At 43.0% G+C, this 19,153-nt stretch overlaps 1 protein-coding gene and 1 pseudogene across 1 annotated transcript; both read left to right on the plus strand.

The window, feature by feature from the left end:
* The first annotated feature begins 230 nt into the window (after positions 1 to 230).
* Positions 231 to 1,271, plus strand: LOC143619417 (eukaryotic translation initiation factor 4E-1-like). Its single transcript, XM_077091354.1, has 5 exons — positions 231 to 472; positions 621 to 786; positions 875 to 1,000; positions 1,082 to 1,147; positions 1,221 to 1,271. The coding sequence occupies exons 1-5, from the start codon at positions 231 to 233 to the stop codon at positions 1,269 to 1,271; spliced, it is 651 nt and encodes a 216-aa protein (XP_076947469.1).
* Positions 1,272 to 18,419: 17,148 nt separating this feature from the next.
* LOC143619429 (cysteine-rich receptor-like protein kinase 44 pseudogene) lies at positions 18,420 to 18,939 on the plus strand (annotated as a pseudogene).
* Positions 18,940 to 19,153: the final 214 nt, after the last annotated feature.

A 19,153-nucleotide genomic window follows, 5' to 3' on the forward strand; every position in this document is an offset into this window, starting at 1 on the left:
CAAAAAATGTTGTGACCCGTTTGAAAAGTTATGATTCCACTTCTATATAGACCCGCTCATATGTACTACTATATATAGTCTTATTTAAAACAAGTGAGATTTATTAGGATCAACTACTTCATAATGATTCAATTGATGCGTACAAAACTACTAAAAAAGCGAAGCAAGGATCTAACAGAATTTTGAATCAATAAACTGATTTCTGTTATTATTTCCGAACAGAGTGAGAAATGGTGGAAGAAGCAACAAAATTTGAGGATCAAAGGACTAACGACGCCGGTAAACACAGGGGTGATGGAATAGAAGACGAAGCCACAGGAGATACGTCGGGTAAGAACATCGTAAAACGCCACCCTCTCGAACACTCATGGACCTTCTGGTTCGATAATCCATCCGCTAAGTCTAAGCAGGTTGCATGGGGCAGTTCCATCCGCCCGATTTACACTTTCTCCACCGTCGAAGAATTCTGGAGGTCTGGTGTTGATTAATATTGCATAATACCTTACGATGTTTTCATTTTGTATGGCAGTCATCAAAATAATAATTTACAAAGACTAATTGGATATATATATATATGTGTGTGTTTGTGTTTGTGTAACAATGTACGTGCTTGAATCCAGCCTTTACAACAATATACATAGACCTAGCAGATTGGCTGCCGGCGCAGACCTCCATTGTTTCAAAAACAGGATTGAGCCCAAATGGGAGGACCCGGTTTGTGCTGGTGGAGGAAAGTGGACTATGACTTTTCCTAAGTCGAAATCCGACACGTGTTGGCTTTACACGGTACTTACTTACGTATCTTGATCAAACAGCCGTTAAGTATTCGAGTCTTATTTGTTGCATTCGGTCTAATATGCTTATAATGTGAAAGTTGCTAGCAATGATTGGAGAACAGTTTGATCATGGAGATGAAATATGCGGGGCGGTTATTAATGTGAGATCAAGGCAGGAGAAAATAGCTCTCTGGACCAAGAATGCTTCCAATGAGGCTGCACAGGTACTAATATTTCATAGCATTGTAAATTTTTGTAATTAACTTGTGCTATTTTAGCATATTTTGCATGATATTCCTTTGCAGATGAGCATTGGGAAACAGTGGAAGGAGTTTCTGGATTATAATGACATGATAGGATTCATATTTCATGTAAGCATAAGAGTCTTAGAATGAATATTTGATTAATGTGGATTTTGGACTCACATTTTGCGTTATATCTCAGGAGGATGCGAAGAAACTTGACAGGGGTGCTAAAAATAAATACACAGCATGACGCATTTTGTGTATCAGATCGGTCTACCCAATTGCAAGCTCAGGATGTTATGTAGAGACTCTAAATGCATCCGCTTGTTTAGTTGTTTGTACGCATTGATCCAATCATTCTTAAGTAGTTGATCCTAATAAATCTCACTTGTTTCAAATAAGACTATATATGTAGTATATATGAGCGGGTCTATATTAGAAGTGGAATCATAACTTTTCTAACGGCTCACAATATTTTTCTTTTAGATGGTTTCAACACACAAAAGTGGAGATGAGAGAAATGATAGAATCTTTCTTATCAAGGAAGTTGTTGATGATGTATCATATACCATAAACACTTTATTTTTTATACATAGGGAAAATGTCACATAATAGCACTAAATACCAAATACACACTATTCACCTTGTACATCATAAATAAAAGATAAATAAAATATTGGTATTAGTATATTAATATAGGTAACTTCGTTTTCAATAGGTTATCAAGTATTGTAAACGTATAACCAAACTTGGCATCCTAACAAATTAAAATGTTATAAATACATTTCAAATGAACAGGCTATGAATGCTCTAAGGGTTCCTTCTTATCCCAATCCGTTTGTAACTTCCAACTAACTATGATACTCTAATCTAATCTAACTATATTATTAAAACAAAATATATTGTCCATATGACATTATACTAGCTTGTCTACATAGGATGCCACACAATCTATTACTATTTATAATATTTCCACCTAATTCATTATTAATTAATTTCAATAATTACTTAATGGACTTTTATCATTCAATTTCCTAAAATGGTTTTTCTTTTTGCAATTAAATTTTTTTTACTAGAATTCAAAGTTAAAACATGTAACTGATATTCTTAATTATGATAATTAATTAACGTTTTATTAAAAAAACAATAAAACAAAAGGAATATTTCAAATATATAACATTAAATTTATTGCAAAAATTTCCGAAATCAATCTTTTATATTATAACAAGATTTCAAATAGCGTGGTAATTATTAAAGCAAAGATATAATATTCCACATTTTTAGATGATTCCTTATTCTATTTTCCGTATATATTATTCATGATCTTGCTGACTTGTTTTTAAATCAAGTATTAAGTTTTTTTGTATTTGAAGTAAAGTTTTTCACCAGTTAATTTTTAATTTTTGTTTAATGCATGGGGAATCGAATTTAAGCTAACGTTTTCACGCGGTGGATTTTCCGATTTCAAAGGTTTCTTTAGTTTTTAAGTTTTGCAAATGTTGTATGATATTTTAAGTACTATAGATATTTTGAGATGTAATTTTATTACAAAAAAACTTTAACCTGGATGGTTTATAATAAACATGATATCTAAATGGTATTTTCAATATTATTTTATGGTTTAAAGTTATCAATAGTAGATTTTAGTGTTAATGGCAAATGATAAAATATGAATATTTATACTGTAATACTTATAATTTAGAATTTCGTTACTTACAAATTGCTAGGTTTTTAACTTATAAAATTTATGTTTTTTCAAGGTTAACTTTATAATTATAGATTAAAAATTATTAATTTTAAGGTTACAAATTGTAAGTTTAAATATTAAATTTACCTAACAAATTTATTATTTTCTACCCGTGTGTTACACGGGCCATTATCCTAGTAACCATTAAATTACTTTGATTAAGGGAAAAAAATTAAAACAACACACGCACACACACAAAATCTAATTAATAAATTGTGATTTTATAATTCTTGAAAGTAATTTTGTGATTAACTATTTATGCATTAATATAATTAGTAACTAATCAAGATTAGTTATAATGTCATTAGTTTTTAACAAGACTTCGATTAGCAATACCATACCTAAATTAAAGACAATAAAATGCTCATTTTTATGGTGCAATTTTTAAAAAAATATATTAACGTAGGAAAAAGTTACGGTCGTTGGAAAATCGTTGGTTGGAAGTTGGTTTACAATTAAAATCAAAATGAATACATGGGTAAAGATGAAGATTAAAATGTGAAACTATTTCTTAAATTTACAAAAGTTGAGTAAAGTTGAGAGGGTAATGCTGTGATTATTTCTATGCGTATATTTTTTTAATGGGCAAGTTTGTCACTACCTTACATGCTATAGAAGGTGTAACTTATACTTTACAATTTGTAAATTACTTAAAAAGTAGGTATCTTAATTTGCCCATATATTATGTATTATATATAGTATAGATAACTACAATACATATAGGAATAAGAAAAACAAAACACTAACCCACGTTCTAACCAAAAGAAATAAAACTTAGTACTATTCTAATAGCTAGTTGTAGAACGAAACTAAACACATGTGAAAAGAAAGAAAACCGCAAATAAAAACTGTCGTCTAAACGTAGGGATTACTTTTGCATAAGGGTGGCAAAACAAACCTAAATGGGTTGTTTTGGTTCAATTTAGATAACTTTTAAAATTGAGATGGGTCAAAATGGATCAAAAGAATTTTGTAAGAAGATTAAGATGAGTTGGGAAAATGCTGGTGTTTTGGTTATAGGTTAGAATGAGTTTGTTTATGGGTTAGAAAGGACTAAAACAAGCTTTATCCAATTTTATTTCAAACGAAACCCACGGAACCGAATAGAAACCGAGAAATCAAAACCGAAATCATTGAAACCGAACATATACCGAAACCGACCGAAATGAAAAAAAAAAAAGCAAAACCGAAGCGAAAAAAACTGAAAAAACCGAACCTAAACCGAGACAAAACAAAGTTTTCTTTTTTTCTTTTTAATGAACAAGGAGGACGGGGGAAACATTTTAGTTATTTTACCTTTTGCGTTTTTTATTTATATTTTGAGTTATTATTTTTTTATTAATTTTTTACAACACTTTTTTGATGGGTTTTTGAAACCCTTTGTATTTTAACCTTTACTTATTTTATATGTATATGGTTACAATTATCTCCGTTCCCAATGCGCCTATGATGTAGCACCGGGCGGACTATTAGCTAGTGTGTATCATCTTACTAGAATAAAGTATGGCGTGGATCAACCAGAAGAGGTATGCATAAAAGTATTTGCCTCGAGGAGGGATCCTAGAATTCCGTCTGTTTTCTGGGTTTGAAAAAGTGTGGATTTTTAAGAATGGGAATCTTATGATATGCTGGGAATCTCTTATGATAATCATCCACGTTTGAAACGTATCTTAATGCCTGAAAGTTGGATAGGATAGCCTTTACGTAAGGATTATATTGTTACCCACCTTGATCTGTACCCATCCTAAGCCGAATAAAACCAACAAATCGAAACCGAATAAAAACCGAAAACATTGCAACCGGATAAATACCGAAACAAAAAAAAACAAAAATGAACCGAAGAAAACCAAACCTGAACTGAGACAAAACCGAGTTCTTTTTTTTTATGAATGAGGACGACGGTGGAGACATTTTAGTTATTTTAGTTTTTGTGTTTTTAATTTATATTTGGAGTTATTACTTTTTCATTAAATTTTTTGAATATTTTTTGAGGGGTTTTTGAAACCCTTTGCATTTTAATCTTTAATTTGGTCAAGATAGATTAACTTTACCTATCTTGACCCATATCCATCCTAACCCTCTATAGTGCCTCTGAGATTCAATCATAAACAACTTTGCCTCGGTTGCAAGTAAACCCCCCCTTCACCCCCGCCTCCTAAAGTGGTAAAGAAGGCTCTTTGGGGGTCCCTCTTTTTATCTAACAGGACAAACAAAAAGGAAGGGATGGTTCTTTCATTGCAAGAAGTCTAACTAGAAAAGGATCTCCCTATTACTTTGAGAAGAGAATTGTTGGTTTGACCGACAAACTACGTGGGAAAATGGACCTTCTTTCACCTTGTTCCTTTCTACTTGACTAAGTAATATTCCACTCGTGCAGTGGGTGTAGGGGCTAGCCCATGGTGCGGTCAGCTATGATATACTCAATTTCGTCTTTAGTAGGTTCATCTACAACATCTGGTGGTGCCCACGTGGGCGCTTTTAAAAATCCATCCTGGCCCATACCCATCCTGACCCAAACCCATTTTAACTCATCACCCAAATCCAACCCAACCCACTCATATTGCCACCTAGAGGTGCACAAATCGGTTAACCTATAACCGGTTAACTTTCTAACCGTTTTTTTTCTTTTTTTGCAGGAAATAACCGGTTAGACCGATTAATCAGGTCGAGTACTAACCGGCTTTGAAAAATTAATAAAAAAAGAAGATCGGTTAACTGGTCGGGTATTAACCGGTTAAAACCCAGTTTTAATAAAATAATAAAATAATCGGTTAACCGGTTAGTAGCCGGTTTTGAAATCAATAATGAAGAGGTATGTACCCGCCTCAACACCGAGCGAGGCGGGTCATCCCACAAGATATAGACAAGAGGCTTGAAATCAAGACATTATGAAGGCACAAAGCCATAACTTATGCTCACGCATATCACATATGCTCAGGCATCACATATGCTCACGCATCACATATGCTCACGCATCACACATGCTCACGCATATCACATCTGCGCGTGGCGCATCCGCGCGTGGCGCATATCACATGCTTGTGCATATCACATCTGCGCATGAAACATCTGCGCGTGAGAATAAAGAGAAGACCTCGCGCATCCTCAGGATAGGCGCGTATCACATATGCACATAATCAACCTCGTCTTTATCCAAATCAGGATTAGGGCAACCTTGATTGTGCACGTCAGACAACCTTCCAGAAGGTATCTTTTTAAGGAATAAGAATATGCTGATGTTGACAGCTGCCAATGAAAGGTGGACAACTCAGCAAAACCCATGTGCTACCACGTGATTATAACCAATGAAAAAGCACCAGGTGTCCCAGAGGACACGTGGCGCAAAGCAATTGGAGGAGGCCAACAAGGCCCTAACTGGGTCTAAGCCCAATCAGTGGAAACCCTAGCACTATAAATACCACATCAACTCCACAAGGAAGACAGACAATCACATCTAACTACACAGTATTCAGCTATATTAAGCAATACTCTCCAAATTTCCTTACTCTCATATTATTATCTTCTCCTACAAACACTTATTCTCACACCGGAGGGTTACCCCAAAGAGGACCCCTCTGTCCCTTTCTGAGGGGTAAGTTTACGGTGCTGTTCATTTTGTAGGTGGAAGAACCCAGATCCCAGAGAACCATCGGTGGAATAGCATAATCATACCCGAGGAAAGTAGATCGTCTACCAGTGAGTCGATCCACGTTTTTTCATTGGCGCCATCCACTGTTACAACGGCAACAAGATCTCATCAGATCTCTAAAAAAACAAATTTTCACCATGGTTTCTGGTGCTCGTAACGTCGATCAAGTTCTGGAGGATATTGAACGTGAGGATGTTAATGAGGGACAGCAGTTTCTGAGGGGGCCGCGTGATTCTACGCGCACCACCAGTAACCGTCTCTTCATCACATCTCCTCACGGCCAGACTGAAACTCCTCCAGACGATCTCACGTTACAAAATCTTACCGGCGCGAAACAAAAAGGACCAATGGGTCCAGAAGATGAAACCAATGACCCTAAAGAATGGCTCATAAACGAGCAACGACGTCTAATGGACAAGTACAATGAAATGGTCAAACAGAAAAAGTTAGCCGACTTAACACAAAGGCTAGCGTTTGACAAGCAAGCCATTCAAGGAACAATAAGGGCGCGCGCGCCGGAAGAGGGTCACTCTGTTCACACTGAACACGCTGAGTTTAGTGATGAAGAAGTGCACAGCGTCAGGAAGACGCGAGATACTCATGCAGGAGGCTCGCAGCTCCGCGCGCACATGAACATGGCGCCTGGAGCCAGAGCCGATCTGGATCTGCACACACCATATAGCCCACCAGTGAGAGGGCAAGTGGACGTAACCACACCGTACAGGCCAACCATCTTGGTGAAACATTCAAAATTCACTGAGCGCATCGCGAAGGCCCCCATTCAGCACAAAACCAAGATGCCAAGTGGTTTGGGCAAATATGACGGCACAAAAGATCCAGACGATTTCTTACAAGGTTTTTACAACACTGGAAACCTAGAAAGCTGGACGATGCCAACATGGTGTCACATGTTTGCTCGCTGCCTCACGGGCGCGGCGCGTGTCTGGTTTGAAAGCTTGCCTACTGGGCAAATCGATGGGTTCGAGGAACTATTGGAAAAGTTCCAAGCTCACTTCGTACAACAGCGCAGACACACGCGCGACCCTGATGACATCATGCACTGCGTGCGCAGGAATGATGAAACGATTGAAGACTACATCACTCGTTTCAATCAGGAGTCTCTGGCAATCGGAGGTATCACTGAGCAACTATTGCGCGTGGCCTTTATACAAGGCGCGCGCAGTGATCAACTCCGCCGAGCTCTCGTGAGCAGAGATGGCATGCCCACCACTTGGGCCAAGCTAATGGAAGCATCGCGAGTCTTCGCGAGAAATGAAAAACAGATTGCCCAAGATAGAGCGAGAGAAAGAGGGCATCAAGCAGAGGCACCGCGCAGCAGCGAAAGAAGGGGCAAACAGAACACTGTATGGTCCAGGTTGCAACCAACCAGTTTTTCTTCCGCAGAAAAGCAGGCGCAACCAAGCTCACCCCAGCCCCAAAAAGACGTTCGTAATCGTGGGGAGGGTGACAAGAGGGAAGGCGGCAGAGATCCTAACAGACCTCTGCCAAGAATATGGACTCCCCTCACTAAAACACCTTCACAAGTGTTAAGCACTGAGAATGTCCAGTTCAAAAGCCTCATGCCACTACACTACAAGGGACCATCAAACAGTGGCAAGTACTGCGAGTTTCACAAGTCCACGGGACACAACACTGATGCATGCCATCACTTGAAGGATGCAATTGAAAAAGATGTGAAATCAGGCAAGCTGGCTCACCTGGTGAAAAACCCAAGACCAGAAAGTGAACAACCAGAAGGAGCCTCTGCCAGCAAAAAGTACAAAAGAATTTGTGTAGCCGAGGGAGGAAGGCAAGGGCAAACATCAAGAAAGAGAAGCGCGCAAATCCAAGGAGATTGGCGCGAGCAACAAGTAATCTTCCCAAGAATCAGGGGAGGCCCTTCTATCAGCAGTCCTCTTGTCATCACTACACACATTGCTCATTACGAAGTGTCAAAAGTCCTGGTGGGCACTGGCAGCGAATCAGACATCATGTATGAGCAATGTTTCAGAAAACTGGATCCGGCAGACCAAGCAAGGCTTGAAATTGTGAATGCACCAATCTCTGGTGTTTCAAATGAAATCATTCATCCCCTGGGTCAAATAAAATTTGAGCTAACTATGGGGGATGAGAAACACAAGCGAGCCGAAGTCGTCAACTTCTTGGTCTTGCCCACCACTTCTTGCCACAATATGATCTTGGGTAGAGGAACGATTGCCCAATTTAACGCCATACCGTCGCCAGCGCACGGCGCGTTGGGGTTCCCACACCAACAGGTGTAACTTTTGTATACCGAGATCATTTGTGTGCAGTGACAAATACTCCGCGGGAAGGGAGAATGAAACTTCCAATGGCAGACAACGCGCCAGAGGAATGGATTCTCAACCCAAAATTCCCGGAGCAGAAGATCACAATTGGCGTAACGATATCAGACGACACGAGGTTGAGAATGAAAAGATTGCTCACAGCATATATGTCGGTCTTCGCGTGGCAACACTCTGATATGACTGGGGTTCCGCGAGACCTGGCACAACATTCTCTCAACACGTTCAAGTCTGTAGAGCCAATTGCTCAAAAGAAGAGAGTCATGGGGGATGAGAAAGCGAGGGCCATGAATGAGCAGGTTGAGGATCTACTGCGCGCAAACATCATCCGCCCGATACGATACCAGACATGGGTAGCCAATCCTGTGATGGTAAAGAAAAGTAACGGGTCATGGAGGATGTGCATTGACTTCAAGGACCTCAACAAAGCATGCCCAAAAGATTGTTACCCCCTCCCAAACATCGACGCAAAGGTGGACTCCGTGGCGCCATTCAAGCTCAAATGTTTCTTGGATGCCTACAAGGGCTATCACCAGATTCAAATGGCACCACAAGACGAGGACAAGACCGCCTTCAGAACCGACAAGGGTGTTTTCTGTTACACAAAGATGCCCTTTGGTTTGAAGAATGCGGAGCCACCTACCAAAGACTTATGGATGCCGTTTTCAGCGAGCAAATTGGAAGAAACCTAGAAGTCTATGTGGATGATTTGGTGATCAAAAGTAGGGAGGAAAAACAAATGCTCAAAGATATCGAAGAAACCCTTGGGCGCCTAACGGAAGTTAACATGAAGCTCAATCCGAGCAAATGCACTTTCGGCGTGCAAGAGGGAAAATTTCTAGGTGTAATGGTCACCAAGGATGGTTTTAAGGTGAACCCTGAGAAGGTGGAGGCCATCCTTGACATGCCCTCGCCATCCACCATGAAAGAAGTTCAGAAGCTGAATGGTAGATTGGTATCAATCAACAGGTTCCTAGCGAACCATGCAAGCAAATCTACCCCATTTGTCAATACATTGAGAAACTGCTTAAAGAAAAGCCAGTTCAAATGGACTCCTGAGGCCGAGCAAGCTTTCAGTGAGATTAAAGAATGTTTGATAATCTGCCCGCGCTCACAGCTCCACTTCCTGGTGAAACTTTGACATTGTACCTATCAGCAGGAGAGCGCGCCATCGGCGCAGTATTGTTGGTGGATCGCAAGGGAATCCAAACGCCAATATACTATGTGAGTCGGGTGCTGACAGATCCTGAGACGCGCTACTCCATCATGGAAAAGTTAGTTTTATCACTAACACACGCGTCGCGCAAGCTTCATAGATATTTCAATGGTCATCCTATTGAAGTTCTAACTGGTTACAACATCCAGCAAGTCTTGCGGCGCCCCGCGCTCTCGGGAAGGCTGACAAAATGGGCCCTGGAATTAGGTGAACACACGATCGCCTATAAGCCCCGTCCATCAATAAAGGGGCAAGTTTTAACTGATTTCATCGCAGAAATCCCCGAAGGAAGAGTTGAAGAGGCTCAACGCGAGGTAGACCCTCCGCGAGCCAATGAGGAAGAAAATGTTTGGAGATTGTTCACTGACGGAGCTTCAAACAACGAAGGGTCCGGCGCAGGTCTCAAGCTGGTGGATCCAGAGAATCATGAATATACTTATGCCATCAGGTTGGACTTCAAGAGCACCAACAATGAGGCTGAGTATGAAGCCCTGCTGGCTGGGCTGCGCATCGCGCACAAATTCGGAGTTAAAAAGCTAGAGGCCCATGTTGATTCATATACTTGGTAGCAGCACAGGTCAATGGCCTTTATGATGCCAAGGAGAACACCATGCCTCTATATCTAGAGCAGGCGAAAAAGCTCATCGACCAATTTGACTGCTTCAGAATCATTCATATTCCGCGCAGTGAAAACAAATCTGCCGACGCTTTGAGCAAGATGGCATCAACCAGCTTCGACCACTTTGGCAAAGATGTCAGGGTAGAAGTAATGAGCAACCCGTCGGTGGGAGCGAAGTCTGTCCTGGTAACTCATACAACCCCTTCATCATGGATAACTCCAATAATGGAATTCTTGAAGGAGGGAAAGGTACCAGACAATCGCGCACAGGCAAGGAAGATAAGGCACAAGTCGCAGAACTATGAACTGCTTGATGGTACATTATATCGACGCTCTTATCTTGGACCGCTCATGAAATGCCTAGATGCTGAGGAAGCAAGTTATGTGATCAGAGAGATACACGAAGGAATCTGTGGAATACATGCTGGCCCGCGCATGGTGGTTGCCAAGGCAATGAGCGCAGGTTACTATTGGCCAGGCATGTACTTGGACGCTCTAAAAGAGATTCAAAAATGCAAAGCATGTCAGAGCTATGCGCCAAACACCATGCGGCCAAAGAACAACTTGATTCCAGTGACCTCCGCATGGCCTTTCCACAAATGGGCAATCGACATTGTGGGTCCCCTTCCGCAAGCGCAAGGGCGAGTAAAATTTTTGGTAGTGGCAGTAGACTATTTCACAAAATGGGTTGAAGCCAAGCCACTAACAAAAATCACAGCCGAAGCGATGAAGCAGTTTATCTGGAGCCACATCATATGCCGTTTTGGCTTGCCCATGGAAATTGTGAGCGATAATGGCAAGCAATTCACTGACAAGAAGATATCCAGCTGGCTCAAGGAATTGCACATCAACCAAATTTTCACTTCAGTTTATCACCCTCAGGGGAATGGCCAAGTGGAACGCGCGAACCAAAGCTTGTTAAATGGGCTGAAGAAAAGGTTGGAGGGAGAATCCCATTCTTGGGTCGAAGAGCTACCTAATGTCCTGTGGGCACACAGGACATTAAGCAAAACCAGCAATGGCGAATCCCCGTTCAGCCTAACCTATGGAACGGAGGCAATGATTCAAGCAGAAATTGGATGCCCATCCCATAGAGTGCTCATGATGAACAAGATTGATAACGAGCGCGAAAGGAGGTTGGATCTCAACTTACTTGAAGGGCGCAGAGAGGTGGCTATCATCAGTGAAGCCAAGTACAAGAAAAAACTGGAAAAATATTACAACCAGCGCGTGAAAGAATGCCACTTCAAGAAAAATGATTTTGTCCTTCGAAACAATGAAGCTAGCCGCGCGATACCCTCGGGAAAAATGTCCCCCAATTGGGAGGGACCTTATCAAGTCTTGGAAGAATTGGGAAAAGGCGCATACGCCTTAAAAGATTTGAATGGAAAGAAGATCCCGCGCGCATGGAACGCAGCACAGCTTAGAAAATGTTTCATGTAAAAAATGTCAAGTTTGTAATCAAGGCTTTTTAAGCCATTATGAATAATGATACGCGCTATCTTCTCTTAATGTGGATTCTATTATCTTTTGCATACATGTTTCACACTTCCCTTTATTAATTTTGAGCAATATGACAACATTGTATTGACATCAAAACAAAATAAAACGAAGTAAAACATACATGCGCAAACGCGTTAACGAGTCTTAACTCTAAAACGTCAGAGACTTAGCCCAAAATTATGAGCCTTAGCTCAGGGCCTTAGCCCAATAATGTGAGCCTTAGCTCAAATCACTCACAACATCCTACATGCTGCGCAGCCTGACCATAAAAATACCTAAACACAATTAAGGCAGAGCAAATGCCAAAACATAGTTGTTAAGGTCTCAGGTCGAGGTCGCGCATAAAATTGTAATGGATATCTGAGTAACACATTGACACGTAAAGGCTAAAAACTCATAGTTCCCTATAACAAATGCGAGATAACGTCGCGCAAAAGAGGAATAATGAAAACGCCAAGGCACGTGTCAACATAATCAAGATATGGCAAAATCACTTACAATATGACAAGGATTAAGTATAATAATTTCCTTACAACCTTGTTCTTATTTCAACGTGCAAGCATATCTTATATTCAACAAGCAAACATGCAATATAAAGAGATGAATGGGGAATGCGCAAGATGCGAAGAAGGGAAAAACAAAATTTCATTCCAAAGCATTGAAATTTGCAAGTTTACAAGATGATGAGATACAAACTACAAATAAAAATAAAAATCATGAAGGGCTTCTCAAGTCTCCACGTCGACGTCAGCCTCTTCATAGTCCTCATCACCGCCCTCAGCATCTGGCGCAGCCCGCTCCTCGTCATCTCCAAACTGACCATAGTCAAGTTGTTCATCCTGAATGGAGTCTTCTATCACAACAGTGTCAGGAGCGGATCCTTTGGCCACGCCAGAGCCGCTAGCAGGAGCAGCATTCCCCGCGCTATCATCGCCGCCACCAGCCCCTTCGCACTCGTCAAGTAATTTCTTTAGCGCGCCGAGGTCGGGCTGGTCAGCAAGCGCGGATATCTGCAAATCACAAGGAAAAATATGAGTATAAAAATACTTGGAAAATAAATCAAAGTAATCTCATTAAAGTTAAAATACCTGCGCAAGGATAGGAATGGGAGTATTCAAATACTTCTCCCCCATCTCGGCCATGTCCACGCAGGCAACGTCGCTCTGATAAGGGTAGTCGGATGGGTTCTTCTTCAGCATCCCATATTCATAGCCATCCTTAAACCCTTCAGCTCGACCCACTAAGCGCGCGGCAGCGTTGCAATCCATCACAAGGGCCTGGAACTCGTCTGAGTATTTCATCGCATAAGCGCAACGAGTCATACCCTGTGAGACTAGCCATTGGCGATCCTGCGCGAGAGAAGAAACAGTCGTCTCGAGGGCAGGAATCTGAGAGTTTAACAACTCAACAGTTTCCTTAGTCTGTTTTAGCTCCTCATTGTCGGACGCTGCTGCCGCCAAGGCTTCTTCCTTTTCCGCCCGCGCAGCATCAAGTGCTTCCTGGCTAGACGCTGCCGTCGCCAAGGCTTCATCTTTTTCGGCCTGCGCGGCCGCCAGCTCCTTCTTCAGGCGGGCAACCTCACTCTCCAGTGATGATTTGTCAGTTATAGACTGGACAAGAGCTTGGTCACGCGCCTCCGCGTCCAGCTCCAAGTCGCGCACCCTACGCGCGTACTTGGCAGCGTCCGCCTCGGCCGCCTGTAGCTTCTCCCTCGCAGCCTGAAGCTCATGCCCGCGCTTCACGAAGGAGCTTCTCAGCTCTCTCTCGAGCATCAGAAAGATGCCAATCAGACACTTTAGCCTCTTGCTTGGCTTCCGCAAGAGCATCACGTACCTTTACGTAATCATAGCGAAGCTCTTGGGAGGCAGCAAAGAAGGCCGACCCAGCAAACAGATGATCGTTGAGCAAGTCATCGCGAGCGCGGTCCTCCTGGAACCTCCTTTCAGCTGGAGGCACAGAATGAGCCCAGAATTCCGCACACACACCCATGGACTGAAATGTGCTGTCCTCAGTAATATTCCATCTTGGGCGGTAAATGTGATCGGTTTCCTGCAAAAACAAAGTAATTATCTAAGTCATCAAAACACTAAGATGGAAGTCCGCGCAGCGGAGCAAAAACGAACCTATACCTGCGGGGATGAAGCAGAAAAGTCAGCGCCAGCCCCACGAGAAGGCTCCGCCACGAAACCTCGTGGCGCTGCAGGGCTGGCGCGACCGCGGTCGGAGTCTTCAACTTCAAACTCCTCATCCTCCTCGGAAACAGGCCTTTTCTCCTGCGACCAAGAACCAAAATCAGTCTTGCAAGGAGGGCTGTGCGCAGGAGGAGGTGAGGGAGGTCTCGACGCCGCCAGGTCGGCGCGTAAAACGGCCTCCTGCTCCTTAGTAATCCCGATGAGGGGAGATTCAGCACTTGCAGGAGCAGGAGCAGAACCAGCGGCGCTGGCACCGGCGCCAGGAGTGCCGCCAGCAGCTTGTACGCCAGCTATGACTCCTATGAAAAAATCAACAAAAAGAAATGGTTCATGACTTGATCTAAAAGAAAAAAGTCGGAAAATAAAAGCGCAATACATACCTTGGCGCAACTCCGTTCGCGAGGCAAACATCGCCATGAAGTCCATTCTCCCCTTTTTTGAGGGTAAAACAGGGGACTTCGAAGCGACCTCCGGCGCAGGCTCGGCACCTTGTTGCGCCTGAGGTTGGTCCACCAAGGTCGCCGGCTCAACAAACATTTAAGTGAGCAAGGATTCATTAGTAATACTATCAGAATCGCGCTCATAGAACCATAAAGGATAAGCAAAGTATACCTGTCGGAGAGGAAACGGCAGGCGCAACGCCGCTCCCCTTTTCCGCCGTGCGAAGGGAGGAGGTAGTGGCACCATACCTCAGGTGGACAGGAGGTCTGCCCACTTTTTGAGGCAGGGAAGACAAGGAAAACTTGGTGGTAAACACCTGGGTTTTCTCAGGTCCCTTCGCCTGAGTAGGAGGATTCTGAACAACAGGGGCATCATCTTTTTTCTGCTTCTTACTGGCCCCTGCGCCAGTTTTCCCTTTAGCTTTACGCTTTAGTTGGGGCGCCTCCTCTTCCTCCTCCTCTTCCGCGAGCTCCAGCTCGTAGTTTTCGAGCGCATCTACAATAAGTGCAACGGAAATGTTAGCCAAATTTGATATTATAAAGGCATAAGCATAAGTACAAAGGCTTACCAGGCGCATCGCTGTCAAAGACAAATCCCAGATCAACAGGGATGAACATGTCATCGAAGCGATCGGGGAAACCAACCTCCCCAGCGCCCAGCGCGACGGAGCCACCCTCCATATGCTCGTCATAGGCGGCGTGGACATACTCCTTGCTGACTGCACAAAACAAGTCAAATGATATCAGCAAAACGAAGTACATAAGCGCAGAAGTAATGGAATGAGATTAACTTACACAAGCCGTCAACTTGGATAACGGGCTCAGTCGCGCTGTCGGCCCACCTCCTGCTCATGCCAACCCCCACCAGCGCCTCCTCGCAAATGTTTTTGGCGGGGGATGGTTCGGCAGTCAACTTGTTTACCCAGGCGCCAGTTGGGTTCTTGAGGACGCCCACATCCGCAGGCGCAGAAGAGATCGCGCGCATGGTCATGCGGATGGGGATCACACCAGCCCTGATGTAGAAAAATCTCTCAGACCAGTCATGAAGGCTCTTGAATGAAACAGTGCAGCACTTGACCTTCTGACTGCGAGGAATAAAAGAGAACCAAGAATCTTGGATCTTGGGCTTGTAAAAAAACTGAAAGCGCCGAGGGGTGGGCTCCTCGCGCTGAGATTTGCACATGAACTCAAAGTGAGTCATGCGCACGAGTCCAAACGGATGGACTTGGGATATATGAATCCCATAAAATTTAAGCAGCGCACCCACAAACCTTGTCATCGGGAGACGAAGGTTGCAGTGGGTGAAAAAATGGCAGTAAAGGGATATATAGCCGGTAGGCGGGTCCGCCGCCGTTTGCCCGGCCGCCGGCAGCATGCAGCCATACTCAGGGAGAAAACCCTGAGAGGCGATAAGGCTGTCAAAATCGGCCTGCCTCAGTTTGCAGGGAATCTCATCCCACTTCTTCACTGCCTTGGTCCTCCCTACCTCCTCCGATGAGGCCTCAGCAGCCCTCTTCCCCTTGCCGGTCTTCTTCAATGTAGACATTACTATTGATTTCACACGGCAATGGATAGAGGAGATTGTGTTGTCTGAGCTATCAGACATACAACTGTAAAATCGGACAAAGGATCTTTCTGAAGAACAGAGATCTGGAAGCAGAAGACAGTAATCAGAATAGAATGAAAGAAAGGAAAGCTTTGAATAAACAACAAGGAAGATGAAGAATAAAAACTCTTAAGGGCTTGCTTTTATAGGCCCAGGAGAGAGAAAATTTGGTACTAATCGAACTTCACGCGCCACCACTCGCAGGTGTAAGCCAACGCGAGCGCGACACGTGTCCCTGACACTGTGTGAGGGGACACGAAAAGAAACGATACAGCTGCTACCATAGTTCACGCGCCACCACTCGCAGGTACGGACCAACGCGAGCGCGACACGTGTTCCTGACACTATGTGAGGGGACATGAAAGGCAACTGTAGCACCTCGAGCACACGAAAGGTCTGACACGTCTCCATCACTGACGCATGTCAGCAACAACCAACCATGTACAGGGACGATTCGTTTTCAGCCAAAAGGATAGAATTTCGCGCACCGATGAGTAGCAAGAAGAAAAGACAAACCACATTAAAAGAGCAAACTATCAAGTCTAATATCTATCTTACCTCGCTCGCGCGAGACAAGACACACATTAGACTGGGGGGGCTTGAAGAGGTATGTACCCGCCTCAACACCGAGCGAGGCGGGTCATCCCACAAGATATAGACAAGAGGCTTGAAATCAAGACATTATGAAGGCACAAAGCCAAAACCTATGCTCACGCATATCACATATGCTCAGGCATCACATATGCTCACGCATCACATATGCTCACGCATCACACATGCTCACGCATATCACATTTGCGCGTGGCGCATCCGCGCGTGGCGCATATCACATGCTTGTGCATATCACATCTGCGCATGAAACATCTGCGCGTGAGAATAAAGAGAAGACCTCGCGCATCCTCAGGATAGGCGCGTATCACATATGCACATAATCAACCTCGTCTTTATCCAAATCAGGATTAGGGCAACCTTGATTGTGCACGTCAGACAACCTTCCAGAAGGTATCTTTTTAAGGAATAAGAATATGCTGATGTTGACAGCTGCCAATGAAAGGTGGACAACTCAGCAAAACCCATGTGCTACCACGTGATTATAACCAATGAAAAAGCACCAGGTGTCCCAGAGGACACGTGGCGCAAAGCAATTGGAGGAGGCCAACAAGGCCCTAACTGGGTCTAAGCCCAATCAGTGGAAACCCTAGCACTATAAATACCACATCAACTCCACAAGGAAGACAGACAATCACATCTAACTACACAGTATTCAGCTATATTAAGCAATACTCTCCAAATTTCCTTACTCTCATATTATTATCTTCTCCTACAAACACTTATTCTCACACCGGAGGGTTACCCCAAAGAGGACCCCTCTGTCCCTTTCTGAGGGGTAAGTTTACGGTGCTGTTCATTTTGTAGGTGGAAGAACCCAGATCCCAGAGAACCATCGGTGGAATAGCATAATCATACCCGAGGAAAGTAGATCGTCTACCAGTGAGTCGATCCACGTTTCTTCAAATAATATAAATCGGTTACTAACCGCCGGTTAATAACCGGTTAGGATTGGACCGATTACTAACCGGTTAGACTTTCGATTAGAAACCGGTTAACTGGTTTCCGTGTATACCTCTAATGCCACCTCTACTCTTGCATGTCATCTTCACGTGAGGTTGCACGGATCCGCCCAGGTCAAATGGGCCCAAATATATCCCGGTTGTACCAACCCATTTCCGGTCCAAATTATTGGGTTGGTCACCCGATATACAACAGATTCATACTCACCTTTTATCTACTTTTATCACCAAATAATAACAAACATATATGCTAGTTAAATAATTCTTTGGAAAATAAAGTATGAGAATGTAGGCTTGAAATGCAAGTTGGCACAGGTGATAATAATTCTTTCAATCTAAGCATCATATTAGTTGCTACCAAGAGTTTTCCTTTGGAAAATAAAGCAAGAGAATGTGGGCTTGTCTCGGTTACAAGGTAGCATACAATTTTCATGATCCTTGAATGTTTATTTATTTTATATATTTCAGAAAAAAGAAAAAAATAATCAACTCCTTTTGCAGGGAATTCTAGAAGATGGAACAGAAATAGCAATGCAACGATTATCAAAGAACTCCAAACAAGGCTCTGAAGAGTTTATGGCCGAAGCACAACTAGTTATAAATCTTCAATACAAGAATTTAGTTTGGTTTTTGGGTTACTCTGCAATAGGGCCCGAACACGTTCTTGTCTACGAGTTTATGGATTACAATGATCTCGACACCTTCCTTTTTGGTATGTATTTGTTCCCTCATCACAAAATGGCTTTGTTTTTTCTCTTTCGTGTCATTTATTCAAAGATTTTATGCAACAGATGATGACAAGTGTAAAGAAATGGACTGGGCTCGGCGTTCTAACATTGCGATTGGAGTTGCCAATGGACTTCGATACCTACACAAAGACTCACGCTTCAAGATAATCCAAACCAGCAATATTCTATTGGACAATAATATGAACCCTGTAATTTCAGACTTTGGCACCGGTCCAAAATTATCCGATTGTATGGATCAATACCGTGTTACTACGTGCCCCAAGAAAAACCTCAGTTGTGACCAACGAGGTCGGGTGTTGTGATCATGCTTGAAGTTTAATGGGCCTTGGGTCTTCATACACCGTCAGGACCAAAATTTTCAAACATTGATGTTGGTGTACATCCCTCCAATGATCGGTCCACAACGCTTCCTTTACCAAGAACACTACAGTTGTCCGTTAGTATTTACGCATTCTCTTCAAAACCAGCTATGAAAAGCGGTGATGCATTCTCTTCTGAACCAACTATGAAAAGTGG

The sequence above is a fragment of the Bidens hawaiensis genome, unplaced genomic scaffold (genome assembly GCF_021521415.1).
Source record: "Bidens hawaiensis isolate Kalapana, Puna unplaced genomic scaffold, B.hawaiensis_p1.1 tig00002438_1, whole genome shotgun sequence".
NCBI classification, from domain to species: Eukaryota; Viridiplantae; Streptophyta; class Magnoliopsida; order Asterales; family Asteraceae; genus Bidens; species Bidens hawaiensis.